The sequence below is a fragment of the Microcaecilia unicolor genome, chromosome 6, assembly GCF_901765095.1.
Source record: "Microcaecilia unicolor chromosome 6, aMicUni1.1, whole genome shotgun sequence".
Taxonomy (NCBI): domain Eukaryota; kingdom Metazoa; phylum Chordata; class Amphibia; order Gymnophiona; family Siphonopidae; genus Microcaecilia; species Microcaecilia unicolor.
The window spans coordinates 144,507,531-144,534,908 of NC_044036.1; the positions used below are offsets into that span (position 1 = coordinate 144,507,531).

The 27,378-nt window shown below is 43.0% G+C and overlaps 1 protein-coding gene across 1 annotated transcript in view; it reads right to left on the bottom strand.

Moving 5' to 3' along the window:
• The window catches only part of LOC115471832 (glucoside xylosyltransferase 2-like), a 42,473-nt gene that overhangs the window by 9,679 nt on the left and 5,416 nt on the right, over nucleotides 1-27,378 (bottom strand). The window contains 4 exon segments of the mRNA XM_030205683.1: nucleotides 3,620-3,743; nucleotides 5,559-5,810; nucleotides 9,808-9,939; nucleotides 12,487-12,676. Of these exon segments, the coding sequence (XP_030061543.1) occupies nucleotides 3,620-3,743; nucleotides 5,559-5,810; nucleotides 9,808-9,939; nucleotides 12,487-12,676 (698 nt within the window).

Below are 27,378 nucleotides of genomic sequence, written 5' to 3' on the forward strand. Positions count from 1 at the left end.
TTGCCAGACCGAAGGGCAGGGCACAAAACTGAAAGTGCTTCCCCAAAACTGCAAAGCGAAGAAAACGCTGGTGCGCCGCTCGAATGGGAATGTGAAGATACGCCTCCGTCAAGTCCAGAGAAGTTAGAAACTCTCCCTGTCGGACTGCCACAATGACCGACCGCAAGGTCTCCATGTGAAAAGAGGGAACTTTGAGCGCTGCATTGACTCTCTTTAGATCCAAAATAGGCCGAAAGGCATCCTCCTTCTTTGGCACCACAAAGTAAATTGAGTAACACCCCGAGCGTTGCTGAGCGGGCGGAACAGAAACCACTGCTCCCAGACTGAGAAGACGACGCAACGTGTCTCGTACTGCTGCTCTCTTGAGCCTCGAGTGACAAGGGGACTCTAGAAACCGCTCGGGCGGAGAGGTCTCGAACTCCAGGGCATAACCATCTCGAACCACTTCGAGAACCCACTGATCTGATGTGATGTGGACCCAGTTCTGGTAAAACTGACTCAGCCGAGCTCCTACACGCACCAGAACCTGGGTCCGCACACCTTCATTGGGCAAGCCGCCCCGAGGACTGACCTCCCCCGAACGAGCCCCGGCCTCCGCGACGACTCCCGCGAAAGGACTGGGTGCGCTGGAAGAACCTACCTCTAGAGGCCCCACTAAACCTACCAGGCCTATACCGTCGAGCCTCACTGAGTCTACCTCGAGAGGAATTACCCCTAACTCCCAGCTTGGGACGAAAATCCGGGAGTCGAGGCACCTTTGCCTCACTAAGGCCTTTCACTAACTTATCCAACTCTTCGCCAAAAAGCCTAGAACCCTTGAAGGGAAGAGAACACAACTTAGCCTTAGAGGCCGCATCCGCGACCCAACCTCTTAACCAGAGAGCCCTACGCGCTCCCACTATCATAGCCATATTTTTAGCCGACGCACGCAACAAATCATACAGTGCGTCAGACAAAAAGGACGAACCCATCTCCAACTTGGCTAAATCCTGTAAACCCGAGGTCCCAAACTCCCCGGGATCATCCAGGAGCTTCTCGGCCCAGCGAAAACACGCCCGCGCCACCAGGCCCCCACACACCGAGGCCTGGAGAGCTAGCGCCGACAAGTCGAAGCTTCGCTTAAGAAATGCTTCCAATCTCCTATCCTAGGGTTCACGGAGTGCGGCCCCACCATCTACTGGAATAGCCGTCGCTTTAGTAACCGCTGTCACCACTGCATCTACCGTAGGAGCCCTAAGGGAATCCCTATCCTCCTGCGGCAGGGGATAAAGTCTCGCCATTGCCTTAGAAACCTTACACGGCGAATCTGGCGAATCCCATTCCTGGGAAATCATCTCCCTGAGATCCTTGTTCATAGGGAAGGTCCGAGCTCTACGCTGAATGCCTTTCACCAAGGGATCCTGCCCAGATTCACCTGAAGCCACCTCAGGATTAAATTTAAGGGTAGCTGTGACCTGATCAATGAGCTCCGAAAGCTCATCCCTATGAAAAATCCTAACTACTGAGGGGTCTTCCCCAGGAAGGGAGTCCACCGGATCTACCGGACCCTCAAACTCCTCAGACTCTCCCAGATCACTAAATGGGCCTTCCGTGCCCACCTGAGACAGACATTCCTCATCCTCTGTCCACTCCATCCGGGGTCTTTTAGACAGCATGGGACTAACCCCCTCCACTCCCAGGGGGGGGGCCCGATTTCCAAGCCTGGAAAAGAGTCCAAACAAACTCTGGAGGAAAGCTAACCCCTCCTGGACTCTCATTAGGCACTTTGTGTGCCCCCACGGGAGCAACTGGCTCAACCACAGAAGCCTCTGCACATCGCGCTGAATTCAAAATGGCGGCCGTTCCCGCCGAAACTGAAAGCGCCGCTGCCGGACTCGCTTGAGTTGCCGCTGCTAAGGGGGCCGCCGATAACGCCGGGACTTCCGCGGTCAACTCTGGGGGAACTGCCTCTACACGTTTGGGCTCACCGCACAACCGACACTGACCACCCGGCGATTCGATGCCCCGGCGCGAGCACGCGCGACAACGGAGTAGTTTTCCCGCCATAACTACACAGGTAAAGCCAGCGCTTCCCCTTACCGGCCCCAATGTCAGACAGGCTCCAGCAACACTGCTCTCTCGCTACTAAGACGGAAAAGAACTCCCGTTCGTTCCGTACTAAATAAATAAATATATCTCCCTTAAAGAGACAGGAGACAGGTCTGGCAGCTGAAAATTGCAAGGCTCTCAAGGCTGCAGTACACAGACAGCAGCCGAGGCACAAAGCTGCCAGTAACCCAGTACTGGAGAGCAGCACAGGGGGAGGGACCCGCCAAAGCAGGTGTGACACCCCAGGGGGAACTACTGGGCCCCACCGGACCCAGGGCCCCGAAGCACTTTTTTTTTTTTTTTTTTTGGTAAACCACGTACAGGGTACTTAAAGGATAAAAATCCTCTGAAAGAAATCCAAATCCTGAATCCCTAAAATCAAAGCTACCTCACCAGACTATTGAAGACTGCACAGGCTGTCCTTCTACCTCTGCTGAGACTGAGAAAATACTGGCTACTGTATGTACTGCACAGGTTATATAGGCAGTGTTCAAAGCTCAGTGTTTTCTCAGTCTCCCTCTGCTGGTAGGAGTACATAACCCACGCGTCTTGACCGGTCTGGAGGGTCGCTGAGGAAGCCACATTGTTAGCTTTAGAGAAAAGCGACCTTCTTCCACTGCAAGCTATTTTCTCTGTGAAGTTAGGGTTCAGTGCTGGATGAAATTACCCTACTGCTCTCTGATCATCAAAAAAATTGCATGAGAGCATGCAGAACTTGGAACAACAGTAGGGGTAGGAGTACCAGTGGATTAGGTAGGCACTAAAGCCCAAATCATGGAGAAAATAGCTTAATTTGAAAATCATCTTATTATTATTATTTATACACCTTCGGGATTAATTTCATCCTGCTGTGGCTGATTCACCGTGGCTGAAGCACTTAATAATTAGGCAGAACTGAAACTCAAGCTTTGACTTGCCCAGAGCCAAGCAGGAGAATTAATCCTGTAAAAGACTGCATTAATCTTTGTTCCTCTGCCCTCTGGAAAGTTCACTCTGGTCCTTCTTTCCACTAGTGAAAAGACTGCTGAGCAATAATAATTTTAAATATATATATTTTTATATTTCTTGGGGTGTTTATTGTTGGAAAGGGTCTCCTTGGTCATTTTTACTATATGTGCCCTCTGCAGAATCCCTCCTTCATAGCTGAGGCTCTTTGAAACTTTCAATTCCAAGTGAATGATTTGACAAGCAATTAAATCAATGCTGATGAAACAGTGTAGTTTTAGGTATTTTGTACCATCCTTGTGGAATGGTTTCCTCTTGATTTCTATACAAAGTCTCATTAAGATTTTGTAAACAGCTGAAGGCTTGGTTTTTTTCAGTCAAAGTTTTGGATGGAGGTTTTTATAGATTTCCTTTTATGTACGTATTTTTTAAATAGTATTTTATTGCTGTAAATTGTTTAATGTTTTTTTTTAGTTTATTGTATCTTTTCTTTTGTAACATCTGTTTTTTCTCCTGCTCTACAGTTTTTGTCATAGGTGGTATATTAAAACATGATAAATGCATAAGAATAAATTTCACTACATACCTGGGTTAAAGTAAAAGATGATGTTCAATAAATCCTGGTCGCCCCACGTAATGTAGTTTTTATATTTTTGGTATAAAGGATACATCATTTCTTCCCATGTCAAGCCTGTTGGTATCATGCTGTTCTAGGAGAGATGCATCATGACAACAAATTAAATCAGCACTTGTATGACGCCATCCCTGCTCAGACTAGTGACAACTTAAAGTGCCAATGGGGTCTCTTCTGTAACAATGCATGTAAACTCTGGGAACGCCCCTTGGCCATGCCTCCTTGAATTTACACAATATAGGATTTACACACACAGCATTATAGCATACAATCCGCATGTAAATTCCAATTAAGGCCAATTAATGCCAAATGGTTGTTAGCAGCCAATTATTGGTGCCGATTGGCTCATTAATTAAATTGTGTGTGCAGATCGCCAATGTGCACTGATTTACATGTGCAACTTTAGCTGCCATATTCCCGGGCTTGTGTTTACTGACTTGTAGAAATCTGTCTCAAATAAAGTACAAATATTTAGACTTTGTATTTTTGTCTGCAGTCATTAAAGAATTTGAGGCATGTGTAGTTAAGGCCCCCTTTTTACTAAGGTGCGCTAAACATTAGAGATGCCAATGCATTCCTATGCTAAAAACAGCGCGCCTTAGTAAAAGGGGGCCTTAGTGTGCTAAAATTAGCATGCGCTAAAAACAAAGACATAAGTATTGCCATACTGGGACAGACCGAAGGTCCATCAAGCCCAGCATCCTGTTTCCAACAGTGGCCAATCCAGGTTACAAGTAACTGGCAAGATCCCAAAACAGTACAATACATTTTATGCTGCTTATCCTAGAAATATACAATACAAAAAAATAGTAGAATATCCAACGGAGTGTCGAATGTCTTGAATTAATTATGTATAACACTATAATATTCTAAGGGGAACATTAAATGCACATCCGTCAGTGTGCATCAGCACCAGATAGACACACTGATGGATGTGCATTTAATGTTCCAGGTCCTGAGTGCGTCTATCCCTTGAGAAAGCCACATTGAGCGAAACAGGCACCTGTCGGGGCAAGTACAGCACCTGGACACGCAGATAAGTGATGACTCAAATTTCTCTGCTGTAACAAAACATTAAGCACTGCCGTAACGTTGAGTATACCGTCTGGTACTTGATTCTATATACAAATGAGTCAATCGATGTCTTGGACTATAATATGAAGTTATGAGGTAATCATACCATTGAACACCAGAGACATACAAGTTTGAGAGATTTACAAAAATATATAAAAAAAAATCTTGAACAAAAAAAGCAAACACAAAAATCACAAACATAGGTAGGAAAGGGGTCAGTTAATGATTATAATTGTCACAAAACAGGGGTTCACCTATATTGGTGGGTCAAACTGCCCCAGTGACTCTATGAGACTTCCCCGTAGAATATTATAGTGTTATACATAATTAATTCAAGACATTTGACACTCCGTTGGATATTCTACTATTTTTTTGTATTGTACATTTGTTAATGGTAGTAGATCATCGCCACTAAGATTGACAGTTATCCTAGAAATAAGCAGTGGATTTTCCCAAGTTCATTTTAATAATGGCTTATGGATTTTTCTTTTAGGAAGCTATCCAAACCGTTTTTAAACCCCGCTAAGCTAACTGCTTTTACCACATTCTCTGGCAACAAATTCCAGAGTTTAATTACATTTTATTGCTATGGGCAAGTTAGTGTTTAGCATACGCTAAATCCACTAGCTTCCCTTAGTAAAAGGGGCCCTAAGTTTGTAGTTAATTAAATTTGTGACCTAATTCCAAATTCCATAGTTGTGATCATGATTGAAAATGTCTACATATTATCTAGGCATTTCAGGCAATTATTGAATGGTGGTACAATGTATTATCTCCACAATAAATACCAGCAGGGATCAATATTGAACCCTCTTACTTTGAACTGGGTTTTTCGTATGCGAGTTAAATTCATCAGCATGACTCCTGAATTGAGTCCCGTGAGCCCATAGTATGGGTGTCGAGCGAAGCGGCTGTACCAGCCAATCTTTGGTATTTCATGCTCTGGTGCCATGGCTGCCAGCTGAGTGGCATTGAATTCTTTCAAAAAGGCCCAGATGTCATCCATCGACCTTAGGAAGAGAACATCGGTGTCCACATAAAGGAGTGAATCCACATCTTGCAAAATGACCTGTTCAGAGAATGCAAATAAAAGAGAAGGTGATCCATGGGGGAGATGCTTAAGGGTCCCCCACTTTGGGACACTTTCTGCACAGGCAACATCTCAATTGATTGGTTACAATTTTCAACAATTTTGATTATTCACTTTTTCATTTTGATTTTAAAAAGCGTTTCCAGCTATGCTCACAGTGCTGTGTAATAAGTAAAAATTTCACAATAATCAGCGAAATGTCACAACATAATATGTTCTGAGGGAGGGGGTGCATAGCAGTGCGGGACTTCCTTTGCTTTCTGTTAAAACTCTACCAAAATAGATGAAGTCACACTTTGGAAAACAGCAAACAAAATAAATACATAAATAATAATAATAATAATGAGAGGCATAATCGAACGGGGCGGGGCGCCCAAGTTTTGCTGAGGACATCCCCACGAAGGGGCAGGGAAACCCGTATTATCAAAACAAGATGGGGTCTATCTTTCATTTCGATAATACGATTGGGGACGCCCATATCTCAACATTTAGGTCGACCTTAGAGATGGTCGTCCCCGGTTTTCAGCGATAATGAAAACCGAGGACGACCATCTCAGAAACTACCAAATCCAAGCCATTTGGTCGTGGGAGGAGCCAGCATTCATAGTGCACTGGTCCCCCTAACATGCCAGGACACCAACCGGGCACCCTAGGGGGCACTGCAGTGGACTTCATAAATTGCTCCCAGGTGCATAGCTTCCTTACCTTGGGTGCTGAGCCCCCCAAAACCCACTCCCCACAACTGTACAACACTACCATAGCCCTAAGGGGTGAAGGGGGCACCTACATGTGGGTACAGTGGGTTTTGGAGGACTTGCTGTTTCCTCCACAAACATAACAGGTAGGGGGGGGGGTATGGGCCTGGGTCACCTGTCTGAAGTGCACTGAGGTACCCACTAAAACTGCTCCAGGGACCTGCATATGACATTTGAGGCTGACAAAAAATATTTTTAAAGTTTTTTTTTTTTTTAGGGTGGGAGGGGGTTAGTGACCACTGGGGGAGTAAGAGGAGGTCATCCCTGATTCCCTCCGGTGGTCATCTGGTCAGTTCAGGCACCTTTTTGAGGCTTGGTTGCAAGAAAAAATGAACCAAGTAAAGTCGGCCAAGTGCTCATCAGGGACGCCCTTCTTTTTCCATTATCGGCCAAGGACGCCCATGTGTTAAGCACGCCCCAGTCCCGCCTTCGGTACGTTTCTGACACGCCCCCGTGAACTTTGGTCTTCCCCACGACGGAAAGCAGTTGAGGACGCCCAAAATTGGCTTTCAATTATGTCGATTTGGGTGACCCTGGGAGAAGGACGCACATCTCCCAATTTGTGTCGAAAGATGGGCACCCTTCTCTTTCGAAAATAAGCCTGCAAGTCACCTCACCTGACACTGCAATATAACCCAATCCAAAAGTGGATCAAATTAAACTTTATAGCAGTACATGCATATTAAAAAACAGTAATGGGGAAATTCTATAAGCTCATACCTAGAGCTTTATGCCACTTATAAGCATTAAAGGTGTCTTTAGTAAGAAAATAAGCATTGCCATACTGGGACAGACAGAAGGTCCATCAAGTGAAGTATCCTGTTTCTAACAGTGGCCAATCCAGGTCACAAGTACCTGGCAAGATCCCAGAACAATAAAATGGATTTTATGCTGCTTGTCCTAGAAATAAGCAGTGCATTTTCCCAAGTCTATCTAAATAATGGCTTATGGATTTTTCTATATGTAGCACAGATTTCCAGGTATAACTAGCAGCTTTCTGAAATCGGTACTTTATTTTATTTATTTATGTATTTTAAAACATTTATATCCTGCACTATCTACAGTTCTAGGTGGCTTATAGAATAAAACATACATAAAAAAAAGTTAGCAAACAATACAATAGCATAACATAAAACTTCAGTACATAATATCTAATGCTCTAAAACTGGCCAGAATCATCTTTGTGATATTCATGTGTAAATGCCACTATTACATATGTGAATAGGGGCTTTTTATTGCTTCTTGTTATTCTTTAATCAGTGTACAAAGGGAACAAGTGTATGTTGGCTTTAGTATGGTATGTTGTCTTTTTGAATAAAGAGATTTGAATATTTAAAAAAAAAAAATCTCTCAGAGGTCTTTTTACTAAGTGGCCTTAGCCTGCCTTCTTTTCCACGTACTAAGGCCACTTTTTTGCTGCAGCCAGAAAATGAATGATTTTCCAATTTATTGGCAATGTGCTAATGTTGCCATTTGTGTACAGCCAACAAAATTTAGTGCATGAGCCCTTACCAGCACCTATTTTGTAGGCGTTAAGGGCTCATGCACTAATCCTGCGCTAATCATTAGCACGCAGCAGTGGCTTAGCCAGACCTTGATGTGGGAGGGTCCAGAGCCCAAAGTGTGTGAGAGGGGCACATTGTGGCCCACCTCCCCGCTTCTCTCCCCCCTGCCAGCTGAAGCATTTGTCCAGTGCTGGTCTCCACTGCATTGCCTTCCCTTCTCTTCCCCTCATGTCACGTACACATTCTGTGCTCCTGTCTCTGAACTCCATCCCTCCACGATGTCAGTACAGGTGTCCTTGGCACCTGCAGTGATTGATTCGCGCTGCTTGTGCCGGCCCCGCAGACTTCCATCTGACACATCCCGCCCTCGCTGACGTCATTGCCTGTTTCCTGTCTGGCGGAACGTGGCAAATGAAAGCCTGTAGAGCTGGAGCAAGCAGTAAGAATAAATCGATGCAGGCACCAAGGACACCTGTACCGACACCGGGGAGGGAAGGGGTTCAGAGACCAGAATGCAGATGCCAGAACACCGTGGAGGAGGGTGTGGGAAGAGAGCAGTGTGGCGCTGCAGCTGGGTGGGCCTGTGTCACCATTGAAAAGAACATAAGCACTGGGGACAGACTGAATGTACATCAAGCCCAGCATCCTGTTTCAGTGGCCAATCCAGGTCACAAGTACCTGGCAAGATCCCAAAACAGTACATCTTATGCTGCTTCATCTAGAAATAAGCAGTGGATTTTCCCCAAGTCCATCTTAATAATGGCTTATGGACTTTTCTTTTAGGAAGTTATCCAAATCTTTTTTTAAACCCCTTGTGCATTTAAAACGTGGTACAAACAGCATGCACAGGGAAGGAGGTGTTCCTAGGCGCAGGGATTACATTTACGCGCATAAGTTTCTATTTCTAAAAGTAGGTGTGTAATTTTACACTTAAGAAAGAAAGCTGCACAAATAGCTCATACATTTGCCTACATAACTTTCAAAGGGAAAGCTTTTCCATTGAACACTGGTGTAAAGTGTGCAGATGAAAACTATGCAGACCGTACACGGTTTGAATAGTGATAATGATGTTTGTTCCTTTCATTGTAAAGCTGAAGACCACCAGGCCCCAAGAGGTGACCCGATCTGATAGAAATACTAAGTGGGAGAAGATATTACCAATGAAACTTCCAGGGACTATGGAGTACACAGAACCAGAACAGCTGGGCCCTGCCGAAGAAACCAAAATTCCTTTCTTCTGCATGATGAGTTGCCATTCTTTGCCCTCTGACCCCTCAAATGGCTTACCTAAGTCAAAAAATCCTCCCACCCCAAAATATTAGTTTCAAATTTCACTGCTGTGCCATCTCCAAGGTACGGCTTTACAATCAGTGGGTAAAAAGCCAGTTAAGTTGTAGAAATTGTTTTGAGTACAATTGCATTTATTTAATCAATGAAGTATACCCCCCCCCCCCCCCGCCCCAACCACTGGTTGCACCTGGAAGGGAAAGGGTGTCAAAATCCTCCTGATCAGAATGTCAGTGGAGAAACTGAATAAAGCAAAAATTTCCTGGTACTAGGTAGGAAAACTAAAAATGTCCTTTCTCGGAAGAGATGGGAAAAGCTGTTCTTACAAAGCCCAGCAAATAATGCCACAGCCTGTGGGCCCAGAACCTTTCACACAGCCACCTCCACAGTCCTCCTGCAGTTACACATTCCGAACAGCAGGTGTCTTACCGGAAGAAAGAGCCGCTGAGCCGCACAGGGTTTGAACAATTTCCTCCACTCCTGGGCGTTTCCTACTGAAAAGGTGATGGGGTAGATGGTATAGTCAAACTCGATTCTGTGTGAATTTTGCCATTCTTGCAACTGGAAAAAAAATGTAAACCATGCATTAAAACTGGACTTCAAGGTGAAAGGAACACTGACTGAGAACAAAATATGTACAGCACTAACTCTAGATTTAGTTGAATTTTAATGGTCAGGGCATTCTACGAATACTCTTCCAGAGCTCATACTGTTCCCTAGTGATCCTATGCCAAGATGAATCTTATTCTGTAGATCAGGACTTCCCAAACCTGTCCTGAGAAACCAACAGCCAATTACATTTTCAGGATACCTAAAATGAATATGCAGGAGCTCTATTTCATATACTGTGTATGCAAATTTCTCTCCTGAATATTATCATATCCTAGTAGAAATCAAGTAAGTTGGCCTTTCCCAGAGACAAAACTGGTAGCATCAATGGCTCCTGAAAGGCTTGAAGTGAGAGTTTGCATTACTTTGTTTTCATTTATAACTATTTCAGGTTATAGTGTTCTATATTTCAGAACTGTGCAAACAAAGAATGTCTTTCTATAGAAAACAGCAGGAGAGATCAGCCATCTCTACTATGGTAGAAAGGAATAGACAGCCAAGTCTCTATCTCTCTTCCCAGCCCAAATACTCAGTTCTCAGTCCTGGTCCTCAAAGGTACCAGAGGCAAGTCCTGAACTTTTTACTCATATTTGCACAGTCATTATTCACTGTTTTGTTTTTCATTAAATGTCCTTTATGATAGTTATGTATACTATAAAGCTAGTAGTTATCAATACTCTTGTCTTTAGTAAAAATCTCTTAGTTTGTTTGATCTTCCCCTCTAGACTGCAGAACGGAAATCCTTTACCAACTGTACCTACGTGAGCTGCGTTGCACATTGAATACCCCTGGCCTAGAGGCATAATAAATCTCGTTCCTCAAGGGCTGCAAATCCAGTTGGGTTTTCAGGATTTCCCCAATGAATATACATGAGATCTGTTTGCATGCACTGCTTCTATTATATTTAAACTGATCTCATGCATATTCATTGTGAAAATCCTGAAAACCTGAACTAGCAAGGGTTGAGACTGGACATCCCTGCTCTAGGCTGATAAGAACCAATTTCTAAAGCAAACAGGATTTCACTGGTGCAGTCTCTCTAGAAACTATGACAGCAGAAAAACAGGAAGCTTTACTTGTACTGTAATCCCAAAAGTATAGCCCTGCTATAATAAAATGCTCACCAAACATAGAGAAATAGTTGCATTCAGTAAAAAAAAAATTGTCAGGAAAGAGAGCTGAGCCTAAGGAAGTGTGAAATGCACAAAGAAGAGTGTCTGCCTCAGTCTCTGGCTTTTGAACCCTGAAGTGAGGGAAAAGGAAGATAACGAAGAGAGCATGTCTGGTAGTTTGCAAATACAGCTTGCACATTTTGAAATAGAAACACCTTGCTGTTAAAATGGTGTTACACTACCTGTCGGCAGTGACTAGGCCAGGGATGCTTCTGTGCCTCCATTTTTCCAGGAGAAAAGGCTAAGCAAGACTCAAGCTAACCACCGATTAACAAGCCATAGATCCAGAATCCAGCTCTTCGCAGTGTAGGGTCACTCACCAGTTAGCAGGACTCCTCCAAATGATACGGGAAATTGAGAGGGAAGGCTAGAAATGTCTCCCCACTGTACCATTCTATTTTGTTGTTTTTCGGAACTAAGGCCATGATTATAATTCAGACTGATGATGTATTTGTGATGTGCTTTGATTTTTTTTTAATTTATTGTATTTTTTAATGAATGCTTTATTGAAACCCACCCTGGATAAGGGTGGGCTAAAAATAAAAAATGCCTGTGTCAGGGGTCTATACAAACAAATGAAACAGTAAATTAATATGCATATATAAATCAATAAAACAATGCAAGCTAAAAACATAAAAATTAAAACTGAACACAGATACCGCACGCTCGATTTTAATGAACTTGAGTATACGGAAGTGTCGCACATGCTGTTTCACTAAAACTGAAGATGCAAGCAACAAGAGGGAAGCAGGGCAGGCAATGTTAGGAGAGCAATGCTGGAGAAATGCTTCAGCTGGCGGGGGTTGGAGACCCCCGCCAGCCAAACTGGGAGCCCTGGATCCATGTTGAGGGGGCCAGGCCCCCTGTGGCTATGCCACTGGTTTTAATATTGTTATCCAATGAGAATTCATAGATCAAGGGTTTTCACCCCAGTCCTCGGGGCACACACAGACAGTCTGGGTTTTCAGAATATCCTTATTGACCCCCCGACTGGCTGGGTATGCCCGGAGGACTGGGTTGAAAACCTGTGGTATACAGGTCGTGGAATATACTGATAAAATTAAAAAAAAAAAAAAAAAAAACTTCAAGGGCCAGTGTATGCAAGTCTCTCTCGTGTATTTTCACTGTGGATATCCTGAAAACCAGATTGGAGAGTGGCACCTCCAGGACAGGGTTGAAATGCAACTATCTTGAGAGATCTGTCTGGTTTTGGAAGAGTTTAGGCTGAAGAAATGAAGCAAACTGACTGGTTTGTCCCTAGCAAGAATTTCCTAGCTGTTCAACCCCAATGAGAAGTGATGATGAGCTCGAAATATCATGTGTTTACCTTCTTCTGAATCTCGGGCTTCAGGGAATCGTCGGCAAAGATGTGGAATCTAAGGCTTTTCTTACTGAACAGCAGAGCAGATTTAAGCATGGTCAGGGTCTCTTCCAGGCGCTCGCCACATGCTACAACCGCTAAATGCATCCAGTTGTCCAGGGGTGTCATTTTCACATATTTGGGATCCCCATGTCTCCTGGGATGAAATAATTAAAAAATAAAAGAATTGGTGAATAGAAGAAAAGTAATTTCCTGGATTGCAGAGGCTTAAAGGAAATAACAAAATCTGTGACTATCATGTTATTTATATGTCAGTTTATATGACATTTTACACCCCTTCCTGCTTAGGTCTACTTTCATAAGATAATGCTTAAACCACATTCACAGAATGAGGATTCACTGCCTGAACTGGACAGATGAAGGGGACACTTGAATTTGATTAGAGGAACAAAGCGATCCAGCTGTATTTCTATTCCTTTCCTATTGGCCAACAATTTCATCTCAGTCCTCAGAGCCTCCAGCTTAATTAGAGCAAGCCTCTACTGGGGCTATTGTGTGATGAGCCTTCATTCGCAATTTTAACTCGCTCCTCAATTCCCCCCAATAACTTGTAACCCCAGTCAATCACACTGCAGCAGTCTAAGGCCAGAAGTCATATGCTGCAGTTCCCTCCATTACCCACATGAGGTGCATTTTGAGCATAGCCACTTGGAGCTAAGTTGTGCAATGACTGAATTCACCCCCACCCATGAAAACTGAACCTTAATCTCCAGAATGGACATACACCACACTGCCAGTATAAATTTTAAAAGAATGAGGGCTGGCATATTGCTTTACTATTCTTTTCAAAGCTACACACAACATTGATACTGGAATAAAAAGAAACAAAGATGTATTTCTGTACAGCGGCTCAAGCATCAGCTGGTGTTGACAACCCCAAAAGAATCAGCTAAGGTCAACCACTAATAATTCTGGTCAGTGTGAATGGAAGTAAATGAAGAATGCATTCAGACTGTTTAACGTACCCACTCTAAAAGTCTTTAAATAATCCACTCAGGTATCTCTTGGATTATCACAGTACTTCCAAGTATTAAAACCAGGCCAATCTGTTTGTCATAGAAACAGCGACTATCACAGTAGTTGAGCAAAATCCAAAGAAACATGCTCATCGAAAGGGTTGTGGAGGACAGGGAGACAAATAGAGTAATACAAGGAGTACAGAAATACCTAGCGGCAAAGAGACTGGGGTCTGTGGCACTGTACTTAAAAGTGAAACTGGGCAGACTAGATGGGCCCAAAGGTCCTTATCTGGTAGGAACCTGGTTGGGGAATATAGTATTGCAGGCAGTCCACCTTTCCATCCCTTGACAGCAAGGCACAGCAAAAGATGATAAGAATCAAACAAAAGTCATAATGGAAGTATCACAGAGCAGTACTGTAGTTTATGGTTGGCTGGGCCTGGCACCAGGCTACAATTCCTCAAAACCCAATATATAGTCCAGTAAGACCACAGGGACCTACCAGGCTATTTGGTAGCTCTTTAGAGTGTTACAGAACTTGATGGAAGCATGTTGATTAAGAACATAAGAATAGCCATACTAGGTCAGACCAAGGGTCAATCTAGTCCAGTATCCTGCTTCCAATAGTGGCCAATCCAGGTCACAAGTATCTGGCAGGAACCCAAAGAGTATCAACATTCCACTCTACCAATCCCAGGGACAGCAGTGGCTTCCCCCATGTCTATCTCAATAGCAGACTAAGGACGTTTCCTCCAGGAACTTGTTCAAACATTTTTTAAACTCAGATATGCTAACCACTGTAACCACATCCTCTGGCAGTGAGTTCCAGAGTTTAACTGGAACTTCTAATCTCACTTGTATCTGCCTCCTTTTCTTTTATGAGTTTTATTGTTAAGCAGCTAGCTGCCATATGGCGATTGGCGATATATCAAGTGTAATTAAATATTTGATTTAGAAGTATTACCATTTCATTATATGCTCTTCTACCTAGGACTTTTAGGAAGCATTTAGAAGATAGGCTTATAATTGTTTTGCAGTGTAAGGGATCTATGGGATGGCGATAAATAAATACATTGTGCCCTAAACTGCAGTTATAATATTTTAAAACATACCTGTCACTCCACTCCTCAAATGCAAACACTGGTTACTGGTTTCTGCACTTTACTGTTCAAAGGCTGCCTACTTAGTGCTTCCAATTATATTAATTACCCATTAATCCCTTACAGTCCTGATTGTCTACCACATTCCTCTCAACAATTACTCCTTCTCCTCCCCCACGTGTTTAGACATCTCTCAGGCTACGCCTTCAACTATGCCGGTAGAAACTTTAGAACTCCCTTCCATTACAAATTAGATAACAATCCTCAGACACCAAGTTCAAGATGCTGATTTAAACCTCACTGTTTCAGCTCATCTTTCAGCCAGGCACCTTTCAGCTTCTTCTTTGCTTTCTTTGTCTCCCTTTTTCTGGTTTTTTTTTTTCTCTTCTCCTCCTCTCTTGCACTTTCTGGCTCTTTTACACTTGATTTCATGAACCGCATAGCAGCAATGTAATTTTGTGATTAGCGGATATTATCAAGAATTGTGAAATAAATAAAGTATGCACAAAGGAGAAATCCACTGCGGCTACCTTTAAAAACGTAGGGATCCTTTTAATAAGCTGTGGGGGAAAAGGGCCCTGCGATAGCGGCAAGAAACGTTTTCCCATGCACCAGGGCACTTTTTACCGCAGCAGGTAAAAAGCCCCTTTTAAAAAATGGGCACGCGGTAAGATTACTCTTACCACGTAGCCATGCAGGGGGGGGGGGGGGGAGCACTTACCACCACCCATTGAGGTGGCAGTAAGGGCTCCCATGGTAACTAGGCAGCGCACGGCGATGCATGATTACCGCCGGGTTAGCAACACGCTATAAAATAAAAATGTTTCCGGCACACCAGAAATGGCACGCATTTGAAGCAGAACTACCGCCGGTAGCCACATTGGGCCGGCGGTAGTAACGAGTTAGCATGCGGTAAGCCTGCTTTGGGCTTACCAACGCTTTGTAAAAAGGGTCCCTTAAAAACCAAACTGTTATCCCACAACAGATGTTGGAAGCCAGAAAACATTCCCTGCTGCAGCCTCCCTGTGGCTCCTCGTGGTACCTCTGGAGAAAAGGGTTTGTTTTGTGCCCATCTCCTTGACTATTCCTTGATCTACTGTCCCACATGCTCATGAGGCTAGCAGTGGCTAGCACCTGGCCGGCTGCTCCTGTTCCTGAACACAAATTCTTGGATCCACAATGGATCATCAGTTCAACAGTGAGAGCTGAACATTGAAAACTGAATTAACTGTTCTCCCAACTGGCAGAAAATCTCATTTTCCAACAAAATATGCCAGGGCAATATAGGGAATGCTGTTCAGAATGATGTAGAAATCCATAGCCCTAGTCTGTATCATTGGAAACCTGTGACATTCATGATAATAGTGTATGATAAGCTTGATTGTTCAGGGACAACATTTTAAAGAAAAAATTAAATAAAAACAAAGTTTAATAAAACAAACCTCCTAAACCTTACCGCTGCCAGTGTGAGACCGTGTTTCATTAAAAGCTTAAAAGTCTAGGACTAAAGACTTAATTAAATCTCAAATTTCAACACTATAAATAATGCACCACTGAATTTACAGTGAAGCAGTATTTACTTCCCAGCCTATTAGTGTAACAAACACTGAATTATTAAAGGATGTAATAAGTTTCTTCCGTAGATCCTGTTTTCCTTCTCTCTTTAGCAGATACTTTACAGCTCCTTCCTGGCTGTGCCTTAGAATCATTAGTTACACATGAAAGGACAAAACTTTGACACTGGCCCAAAATTCTAGAGGCTGACATCTTGATCAGTTTTCCCAACAGAAACTGGTAAACAGTGGAGTGCTCCAAGGATCTATGCTGGGAGTGGTGGTATTTTATGGAGCAATGACTGAACTGAATGCAGAGGACACAAAAGTATTCAAAGCAGTTAAAACATAACCAGATTGTAAGGAACCACAGAAGAGAAATACCAGACTGAAGAAGTGGGTGTTGAAATCGCAGACAATAGTCAACATGGTTACCATGTGACCCGGGCAGTAATTTCTTTTTAATTATTTTTATTAAAGTTTTAAATTCAACTAACCGTCACACATCAAGCAATTATGGCAATAACTGATTAACAATGCCTTTAAATCTTAACCCCCCACCACCTCCCTCCCCCCGCCCCTGCTAATGAAACTTGTCCAACTGATGGCCAGTGTCCATAGGCATGTCATCTTGCCAGTCAATCAAGCCGGTGGTACTATCAACCTAGGTGCATCAAGATCAATCCCAGCTTGGGATCTCCATATAACATATTTGTCCCATTGTCCATAAAATTGTATAATGTGTCCAGCTCTTATAGCAGTCATTTTTCACATCTGGTATAATGTTCCATTTTATGGGTAACCTTCACCACCGGAAATTTCATTTTTTACGCACTTCCACTACGTGTGCTGGAAAGTTTTCCACCAGCGGCGCTAACTGGGCAGTAATCGGCATTGTACACACGCAGATGATTACCGCTCGGTTAACGCATGAGACCTTAACACTAAGTCAATGGGTGGCGGTAAGGTCTGAGGCCCAAAATAGATGCGCGCCAATTTTTATTTTGCCGCACTTCCAATACAGGCCATTTTCGGCACACCCTGGTGAAAGGACCCTTCAGCTAGTGTTCTGTAACAGTGCACTGAATGTTCCAGAATACTAGCGTAACTGTAACGCGCCCAATAGTAGGTGCAACCGCTTATGCCATTTGGCGCCTACATGAAGCAGATGCACAAATAAAAACAATAATTCTATAAAGTATGCACAAGGTTAGTCAGAATGCCCTTCATATGCCCATTCCCCTCCCACATTAACACCCCCTTTGCAGTTGTTTCTGAGAAGTGCTCTGTTTACAAAATAGGGGCGTAAGATATGCACAACTGCTAATTAGAGCTAATTAATGCTTGTTAATGACAATTATTGGTACTTATCTCCAATTAAATTACCAACTGAAAGGGCCACAAAAATTGTTAACTCATCTCTTATGGAAGGGTAGCTGCCAACAACACTAAAAACAGCTCCCTTGACCAGAGCAAGCTTGGAAACTACCGACCAGGGATAGCTTGGACTGAAAACTAAACCACTGGTCTGTAACTAGCTCCTTCTGCCAGGTTAAATCCAGTTCACATTGTGTTACCTGATAGTTTCCACAAGATTACGAAACTCCTCCACCTATGAGCTGCTCCTTGTTTAGCTGACTCAGTAAACCAGCCATGAATACTTCATTTTCTAGGATGAGCAGTTCACCCCCCCCCCCCCCATTTAGTATGTTGGGTGTCTTTAAAGCAGCTTCAGTATTGTCATAATAAAATTGTTAGTTTTTCCATAATTTTAGGATACATTTGCTAGCCAGTCGCTAACTGTCTCCCTGTTATGCCCCGAAAGGAAGAGACTCAGGAAACCCAGCAGAGCGTTTGGTAACTTTTACAGTAGATTAACACAGATACCACACGACTTTAGCCAAGAAAGAGAAATAAAACAACTGCTGAAGCAGGTTATACAGGAACTTATTTCATATTACACGAGTTGTTTTTATTGCAAGTTGGTGTACTGTATTTCCTAATATTAAACATCCACACCCACTTCAACTCATGGAAACAATACTCAGCAGTCCAATGGTCCATATATTTGAGATGCCATGCTATAAGAAATGTAAAAACTGCTTTAAATACACAAAGCTACACGGTTTGATGAATCTCATAATGTGGGACAGTCTTTCATCCTGAATAACTCTTGTTTGCAAAGTGGAAAGTATTCAAGGCATAGGAGCCAACTTTTCAAAATTATTGGGGGTGCTAAGCCCAGTGGAAATAACCCCTCCCTGGACACATACAAAGAATTTTCTCAATTATAGGGGGTGCTCAAGGACCCACAGCACCCACAAAGTTGGCTCTTATGAGTCAAGGCGCTACAGTTGATGAAGTATATAATTTCGCGTTCCATTATTGATTTAATCTTGAATTGATAATGAATGTGGCTGTTGAGCAGACTGGATGGACCACTCAGGTCTTTGGCATCAGTTACTATGTTACAATGGGGTTCATTTTCAAAGCACTTATACTTACAAAGTTCCATATATTACTATGGAACTTTGTAAGTCGAAGTGCTTTGAAAATACACCTCTATGTTACAAAAAAAAAAAAAAAAAAAAACCAGCACACTGGTTAGCTGTTCTGAGGAGTCTGATGCTAAAGTTTCTTCTGTTTTCATTTCATCTGACATTAGCGTTTGTGCTGCTTTAATGTGGTACCCATGACAGGCTCAGGCTTTCATTTAAAGTCCCGATGCAGTTTAGAGAGGAGACACAGTCCCGTGGTTAGACCAAAGAAGCAGAAGCCCAGAAAACAATTCCTTCTCCCTTCTAATCCTGGCTCCACTGCCGACTCACCCCATCTCCTTAAGCTCATTGATATCTCTCTCTCCAAGTCTAGCAGAGATCAGGCTGTATAAATGGCCTACTGCACATCGATAAATGCTATTTTAAGAGTTGACATCACTTAATCATTTCAATGACAGGAATCCTTATTATAGAGATGTCCTCTGTTATTTTCAGTAAGTACTGGGAAATTTAAGAAACTTCAACTGTGCAAACCCTGAGTCTGCCAGCCAGTTTGGATAATTTGGCATGCCAACATCCTTACATCTCCTTAAACAAACAGATAACCCCTGACAATGAGCCCACAGGCTCGGTTCACTCAAATTCAGCACTTAGAAAAATTTTGATCAGAAGGCTATTCACCTTGTTTAAAAGAGTGGCTCGGAGGGCTTGCCTTTCTCTGAAAAGGAATTCCTGCCCCCTCTCAATTCATTATAGCTACTGTGAGGTTTTCAAGATCCTGAAAACCATGACTGGCTGGGTGTGCCCCAAGGACCAGGTTGAAAACCCCTGAGTTATTATGGTAAACATTTGATAGTAGCACGTCTACCACTAGGGGCGCCATTTGGAAGCAGTATCGGGCAAAGAACCCAAAAAAATGAAACTGCAGATCTCTCTATATAAAAGGCAACACCAACGTTTTATGAAGCCTCCAGCCGGAAGTGTGAAGGGGGCGAGATATCCAGTTTCCCTATGAGTGTCTGCCCCGCCCTCTCTGTAACACAGTCAGTGAAGGAAAACAGCAGAGCACGAAATCAAATCGCTGGCTCTGTAACAGTGAAGGACTCAGAGGGGGGAGGGGAGAGAGGCCAGAGGGCAGGGACACACACACTCCCACATGCACACAGAAGAAAACATTGCTAGCCCCCGTTTCATTTGCATCAGAAACAGGGCTTTTTTACTAGTCTACTATAATCTGTAATCTGTCATTAAAATCATCCACAGTACCTGAAGATTGAAAGACAGCCAACAAAACACCAGGAGCAATCCAGGTAAGCCTGACAAAATGGTAGAAACCATTATAATGAACAAATTACTGAACACATAGACAAACTCAGTTTAATGGAACAGAGTCAACATGGATTCAGCCAAGGAAAGTCTTGCCTCACCAATTTGCTACATTTTCTTGACGATGTGATAAGGAAGACCATCTACAAGGCCATGGGCCTCATCATATCATATCTACAGGACAAGCATTCCTATGCCAAGGTAATGACAATTACCATGTAGCTTGGTGATCCTAGTGGACCAAAGCTTTACCATCTACTGTCCATGTGCACCCTTCATGCCAGCAATCTGTCTGCCCAGCTCGTCCAACCAGAGAACTTTTCTACACATGATACAATGTCCTGTATATCATGCACTCTTTCAGGACAGTGGGGGAGTTGGAGTTGGCCTGAGAGACAGATGTCTGTCACTTTGCCAGCCAAGATGTAGTTCCTCTGAGTATCACTGAGAGGCTATAACCCTCATTGCTCATAAACTGAACTACGAATGCGTGCCATACTGAGTAAGAACCAGTATTGAGTAGCATCTCAGCTTCAACTAAGATAGTTCCAGAGAAGAGCTGTGTGCATTCCAGCTTCATTACTGATAGCCTTCCACAATGAACACTGATTGAAGACACAGTGGAGAAGGCAGCCTATCTACACAGCCTTGTCCAGGAGTCCGAGAGGGAAAGGAGAAACCTGCCACACAGAGGGAGCCAAAAGACTTTTCCAGACAGCCTACAAGGTGAGGTCAGTTATCTTTCCTATGGTCCTGGGGTGAGACAGAAAGCACTTCCATGTTCCAAGTGAGTCAGAACCTTTTAGCATGTGGTTTCTTAGGTTAGCACTGTTATGTCTCAGAAATAATTATTTGTTGCATTGATATTACTATCTCACTGTTCTACCGCATACTGATAAGTCTTACTGCTAAGTTTTGCTTATTGTTTTTACCATACTAATATATCTTTCTTAAATATTTTTTTTTTCTTAACACATTTATTTATTTATATAACCAATAATTAATATTTTTCCAATGTGTGACATTCTTCTTATATTGCCAGCAAAACTTTAGGTTAAAATCATACTCCAAACAGACGAGACAAGCTACTAACAGAGTAATTATTACCTAATTAGCTAATCACTTAATTAGCCCTGCAATGCTAGGCTCCACATTAGGGACTCACCACTGAGGAAAAGGGTTCAGGGGTCATTGTGGACAATGCATTGAAATCTTCTGTTCCATGTACAGCAAATGCCAAAAAGCAAACAATGTTAGGAATTATTAGGAAAAGGAATAGAGAATAAATGCCTCTGTATCACTAAGAACATAAGAGTAGCCATATTGGATTAGACCAGTGATTCATCTAGCCCAGTATCCTGTTTTACAAACAGTGGCCAAGCCAGGTCACAAATACCTGCCAGAAACCCAAATCCAAATTGTGGCAACACTTCATACTACAAATCCCAGGGCAACCATTGCTTCCCATGTCTGTCTCAATAACAGACTATGGACATTCCTCCAGGAATTTGTCCAAACCTTTTTTAAACCCAGATACGTTAACCAACATTACCACATCCTCCAGCAAAGAGTTCCAGAGCGTAACTATTTGTTGAGTGAAAAAATATTTCCTCCTATTTGTTTTAAAAGTATTTCCATGTAACTTCTTCGAGTGTCCCCTAGTCTTTGTACTTTTGGAACGAGTACAAAAAAAAAATCGATTTACTTCTACTCATTCTACACCACTTAGGATTTTGTAGACCTCAATCATATCTCCTCTCATCCATCTCTTTTCCAAGCTGAAGAGCCCTAACCTCTTTAGCCTTTCCTCATATGAGAGGAGTTTCATCCCATTTATCATTTTGGTCGCTCTTCTTTGCACCTTTTCTAATTCTGCTATATCTTTTTTGAGATACGGCGACCAGAACTGAATGCAATACTTAAGGTGCAGATGCACCATGGAGCGATACAAGGTATTATAGTATTTTCGGTCTTATTCACCATCCCATTCCTAGCATCCTAGTTGCTTTTTTGGCCACTACCGCACATTGAGCAGAAGATTTCAGCGTATTATCTACACCACCACCTAGATCTTTTTCTTCAGCGCTGACCCCCAAGGTGGATCCTAGATTCAGGTATGATTCGGATTATTCTTTCCAATGTGCATCACCTTGAATTGTCCACATTAAATTTCATTCCATGGTGGGACCACATATTGAGTACTGTGAGTAATTCTGGTCACATCTCAAAAGAAAGTTGCAGTGGAGCTGGAAAAGGTACAGAGATGGAATGACTCACACAAGGAAAGGCGAAAGAGGTTAGGGCTCTTCAGCTTGGAGATGAGATGGCTAAGGGGAGATATGACAGAGATCTATAAAATCCTGAATGGAGTGGAATGGGTAAACGCAAATTGATTGGTTATCAAAAAGTACGACGACGAGAAGGACACGTCATGAAGTTACATAGTAGCACTTTGAAAACAAGAGAAAATATTTTTTCACTCGGCATATAGTTAAGCTCTAGAACTGTGCTAGAGCAAGTGGTAAAACCAGTTAATGTAGCTGGGTTTTAAAAAGGTTTGGACAAATTCCTGGAGGAAAAGTCCATAAATCATTATTAAGGTAGACCTGGGGAAAGCCCCTGCTTTTTCCTGAGGTTACGCAGCATGGAATTTTGTTACCATTTGGTTCTTGTGATCTGGACTGTTGAAAACAGGAAACGGGGGAAGATACACCCTTGGTCTGACCCAGTATGGCAACTTTTACGTTCTTATATTCTTTATAGAAGAACATTTTTTTTGTCTTGTGAGGACAGGGAAGGGTTAGTTTCCCTTCTTACAGCTGGTGTTCTTGTTCTATATTAGTGAGTTTCTTTGCTTAGCTTCTCTTAAACTGAAACTAAACATATTTTGAAAAGCACAGATCTGTTTGTCAAGCTAAAAAAATACAGCTCTTTCCTTTGATTTACATCAGAGCTTGCACAACTCTGAAATCCCAGCCAGGTCTTTTTCCAGTAACACTCAATTTTATGATTTTGGCAGTATCCTAATCTCCATGTCAAAAATGTATCCTTTGACCCTTTTCCCTCTTTCCGTTCTCTCTCCCTCCTTCCATCACACCACCTAAGAGCTTTTTACCAATTAACCATGAAGCTGCTCTGAAATATTTTAAATGTATTTTCGATTCGTTCTCCCTTAACATGGGAAGTTAAATCCAAAGTTTTCCAGGGACACTTTCTTGCTGAACTTCTCACACCCTTACATCACACACAAAAAAAAAACAATAGAATTAAATTAACAGTTTAAAAATCACCACCCTTCCCCACACCAGCATTTAATCATTCATGCACTTTTATTAATGCTTTCCTTACCTCCCCCCCCCCCCCCCCGTTTTAAAAATCCCACTGAGCTGTGGCAATAAAGCTTCTCTCTAACCCCAGGGGTTAACTGAAAATGGCTATCACAGTCTCAGGCACTGCCTAGCAACCCCTGCCTTCTCCGCTACTACATCTAGCTGAAGGTCCCTATATAGAAACACTAGTAGGTACGCTAACCTCCACCGGACTAACATATCATGACAGTTCTTAACCTCACTACTAAACTGGGGGATGCTGGAGATTATCTCGGTTTCTCTTACTGCTACTGCTTGCTTCAGTACTTGCACTGTGCCAAAGACAACTTCCTTCAATACATTTATTTATTTATTTAGACATTTGTAGCCCCCATTATCCCAAACAGAGTTCAGGTTCAATGTGGCTTACAATCCAATTAAAAGCAGGTACTATCTCTGTCCCTAGAGGGTTCACAATCTTGGTTTTTGTACCTGACACGATGGAGGGTTAAGGGACTTGCCCAGGGTCACAAAGAGCTGCAGTGGGAATTGAACCCACATATGCAATATATATATATAGGAGACTTAAATGCAATTTCCAAGTGTGTCTTGACAAGCCCGTTGCAGAATATTTCAGTTGCATTTTCTTAATCTCTGTATTTTTCTGCACGTGAGGATCTTCTATAAAAGAATTTGTATAAAAGTGTGTCCTGGCGCTGTTGTTTATTTATTTACCAAGTCCAGTGTTCTTGCATCAAGCTTTTTATCCGTTGAAATTGGAAGGGCCCGGGTAATCCTAACTTCTCTATGTGGAGGAGTAGCCTAGTGGTTAGTGCAGTGGACTTTACATAAGTACATAAGTAGTGCCATACTGGGAAAGACCAAAGGTCCATCTAGCCCAGCATCCTGTCACCGACAGTGGCCAATCCAGGTCAAGGGCACCTGGCACGCTCTCCAAACGTAAAAACATTCCAGACAAGTTATACCTAAAAATGCGGAATTTTTCCAAGTCCATTTAATAGCGGTCTATGGACTTGTCCTTTAGGAATCTATCTAACCCTTTTTAAACTCCGTCAAGCTAACCGCCCGTACCACGTTCTCCGGCAACGAATTCCAGAGTCTAATTACACGGGTGAAGAAAAATTTTCTCCGATTCGTTTTAAATTTACCACACTGTAGCTTCAACTCATGCCCTCTAGTCCTAGTATTTTTGGATAGCGTGAACAGTCGCTTCACATCCACCCGATCCATTCCACTCATTATTTTATACACTTCTATCATATCTCCCCTCAGCCGTCTCTTCTCCAAGCTAAAAAGCCCTAGCCTTCTCAGCCTCTCTTCATAGGAAAGTCGTCCCATCCCCACTATCATTTTCGTCGCCCTTCGCTGTACCTTTTCCAATTCTACTATATCTTTTTTGAGATACGGAGACCAGTACTGAACACAATACTCCAGGTGCGGTCGCACCATGGAGCGATACAACGGCATTATAACATCCGCACACCTGGACTTCCTAATAACACCCAACATTCTATTCGCTTTCCTAGCCGCAGCAGCACACTGAGCAGAAGGTTTCAGCGTATCATCGACGACGACACCCAGATCCCTTTCTTGATCCGTAACTCCTAACGCGGAACCTTGCAAGACGTAGCTATAATTCGGGTTCCTCTTACCCACATGCATCACTTTGCACTTGTCAACATTGAACTTCATCTGCCACTTGCACGCCCAATCTCCCAGTCTCGCAAGGTCCTCCTGTAATCGTTCACATTCCTCCTGCGACTTGACGACCCTGAATAATTTTGTGTCATCGGCGAATTTAATTACCTCACTAGTTATTCCCATCTCTAGGTCATTTATAAATACATTAAAAAGCAACGGACCCAGCACAGACCCCTGCGGGACCCCACTAACTACCCTCCTCCACTGAGAATACTGGCCACGCAATCCTACTCTCTGCTTCCTATCTTTCAACCAGTTCTTAATCCATAATAATACCCTACCTCCGATTCCATGACTCTGCAATTTCTTCAGGAGTCTTTCGTGCGGCACTTTGTCAAACGCCTTCTGAAAATCCAGATATACAATATCAACCGGCTCCCCATTGTCCACATGTTTGCTTACCCCCTCAAAAAAATGCATTAGATTGGTGAGGCAAGACTTCCCTTCACTAAATCCGTGCTGACTTTGTCTCATCAGTCCATGTTTTTGTATATGCTCTGCAATTTTATTCTTAATAATAGCCTCCACCATCTTGCCCGGCACCGACGTCAGACTCACCGGTCTATAATTTCCCGGATCTCCTCTGGAACCCTTCTTAAAAATCGGAGTAACATTGGCTACCCTCCAGTCTTCCGGTACTACACTCGATTTTAGGGACAGATTGCATATTTCTAACAGTAGCTCCGCAAGTTCATTTTTTAGTTCTATTAATACTCTGGGATGAATACCATCAGGTCCTGGTGATTTACTACTCTTCAGCTCCTTGTGACTCTGGGCAAGTCACTTAACCCTCCATTACCCCTGGTACAAAATAAGTACCTGAATATATGTAAACCCCTTTGAATGTAGTTGCAAAAACCTCAGAAAGGCAGTATATCAAGTCCCATTTCCCTTTCCCTATCTGAGATTCTAAATGGAATGTAGAGATTCTGTTGTTACTATTGGAGATTCGAGATGGAATGTTGCTACTATTGAGATTCTGTTGCTAGTATTTGAGATTCTACATGGAATGTTGCTATTCCACTAGCAACATTCCATGTAGAAGCCTACCCTTGCAGATCAGCAACGCGGCTGCGCAGGCTTCTGTTTTGACGTCAGACTCACAGAAACAGAAGCCTGCGCAGCCGCGTTGCTGATCTACAAGGGCAGGCTACTACATGGAACATTGCTAGTGGAGGAGTAGCCTAGTGGTTACTGCAGTGGACTTTGATCCTGGGGAACTGAGTTCAATTCCCACTGCAGCTCCTTGTGACTCTGGGCAAGTCACTTAACCCTCCATTGCCCCCGGTACAAAGTAAGTACCTGAATATATGTAAAACACTTTGAATGTAGTTGCAAAAACCTCAGAAAGGCGGTATGTCAAGTCCCATTTCCCTTTATTCTGTAATTCTGTTACAGCTGTAATCCCAACAATTTTCTCGTACAGCAACATTATAGTATTTACACACTTTCCAGTGGATAAGTTGCGCTACTTTACTGGGCCTTTCTGCACATCAGCAGTCGCAGCCAGCTAGGAGAAGTGTGAGGGTTTACACAATCTGCATTTGTCTGTTCTTTAACCATTTTTCCCTGAAGCTACTGCAAACCATCTGGTTCATTGTCCTGTACTGCAACTATCACCCTCATCCTTGCGTTTAAATTCACCCGGGGACGATACTCAGCTGGTGGTGGTCTATGTTCTTTTGGCCGTCACTGGCTTTATCCCTGGATATTCAGTGAGGTTAAGTGCAATATTCAGCACTTAACCGCCTAAGGTGAACCACATAAACATAGAGAACAGCTTTTTATGCAGCCCAAGTTATGAGGCTAAGAGGCTCATTTTCAAAGCACTTAGCCTCCCAAAGTTCCATAGAAACCTATGGAACTTAGCCTCCCAAAGTGCTTTGAAAATATGCCTCTAAGTGCTGGATACTGGCACTTCCAACTCTGCCCCTGACCTGCCCACAAATATTACTATTTAGCAGCACTTTAGGGGCCCTGTATACTAAGGTGCACTAGCGTTTTTAGGGCGTGCACAAAATTAGCACAGGCTGTGTAGCAGTGGCGTAGCCAGACCTGATATTTTGGGTGGGCCCAAAGCTAATATGGGTGGGCACTATGGGCCTGATATTCAAAATTATTTAACCAGCCAGGAACGGCTCTTGGCCAGTTAAATAGCATTTTAGCACATAACCATGGCTATTCAGCAGGAGATAACCTGTCATCTCCTGCTGAACATCCACGTTTAGCAGCTAGCCACTAACTGGCTATATCGTGCAACACAGGTATTCAGTGCCAAACCAAGTATGTTTAGCGGTTAAATTAGGCCGCATAAATAGCAGGCCTATCTTTAATCGCTAAGCACTTAATGGGTTAGCACTGAATATTGACTT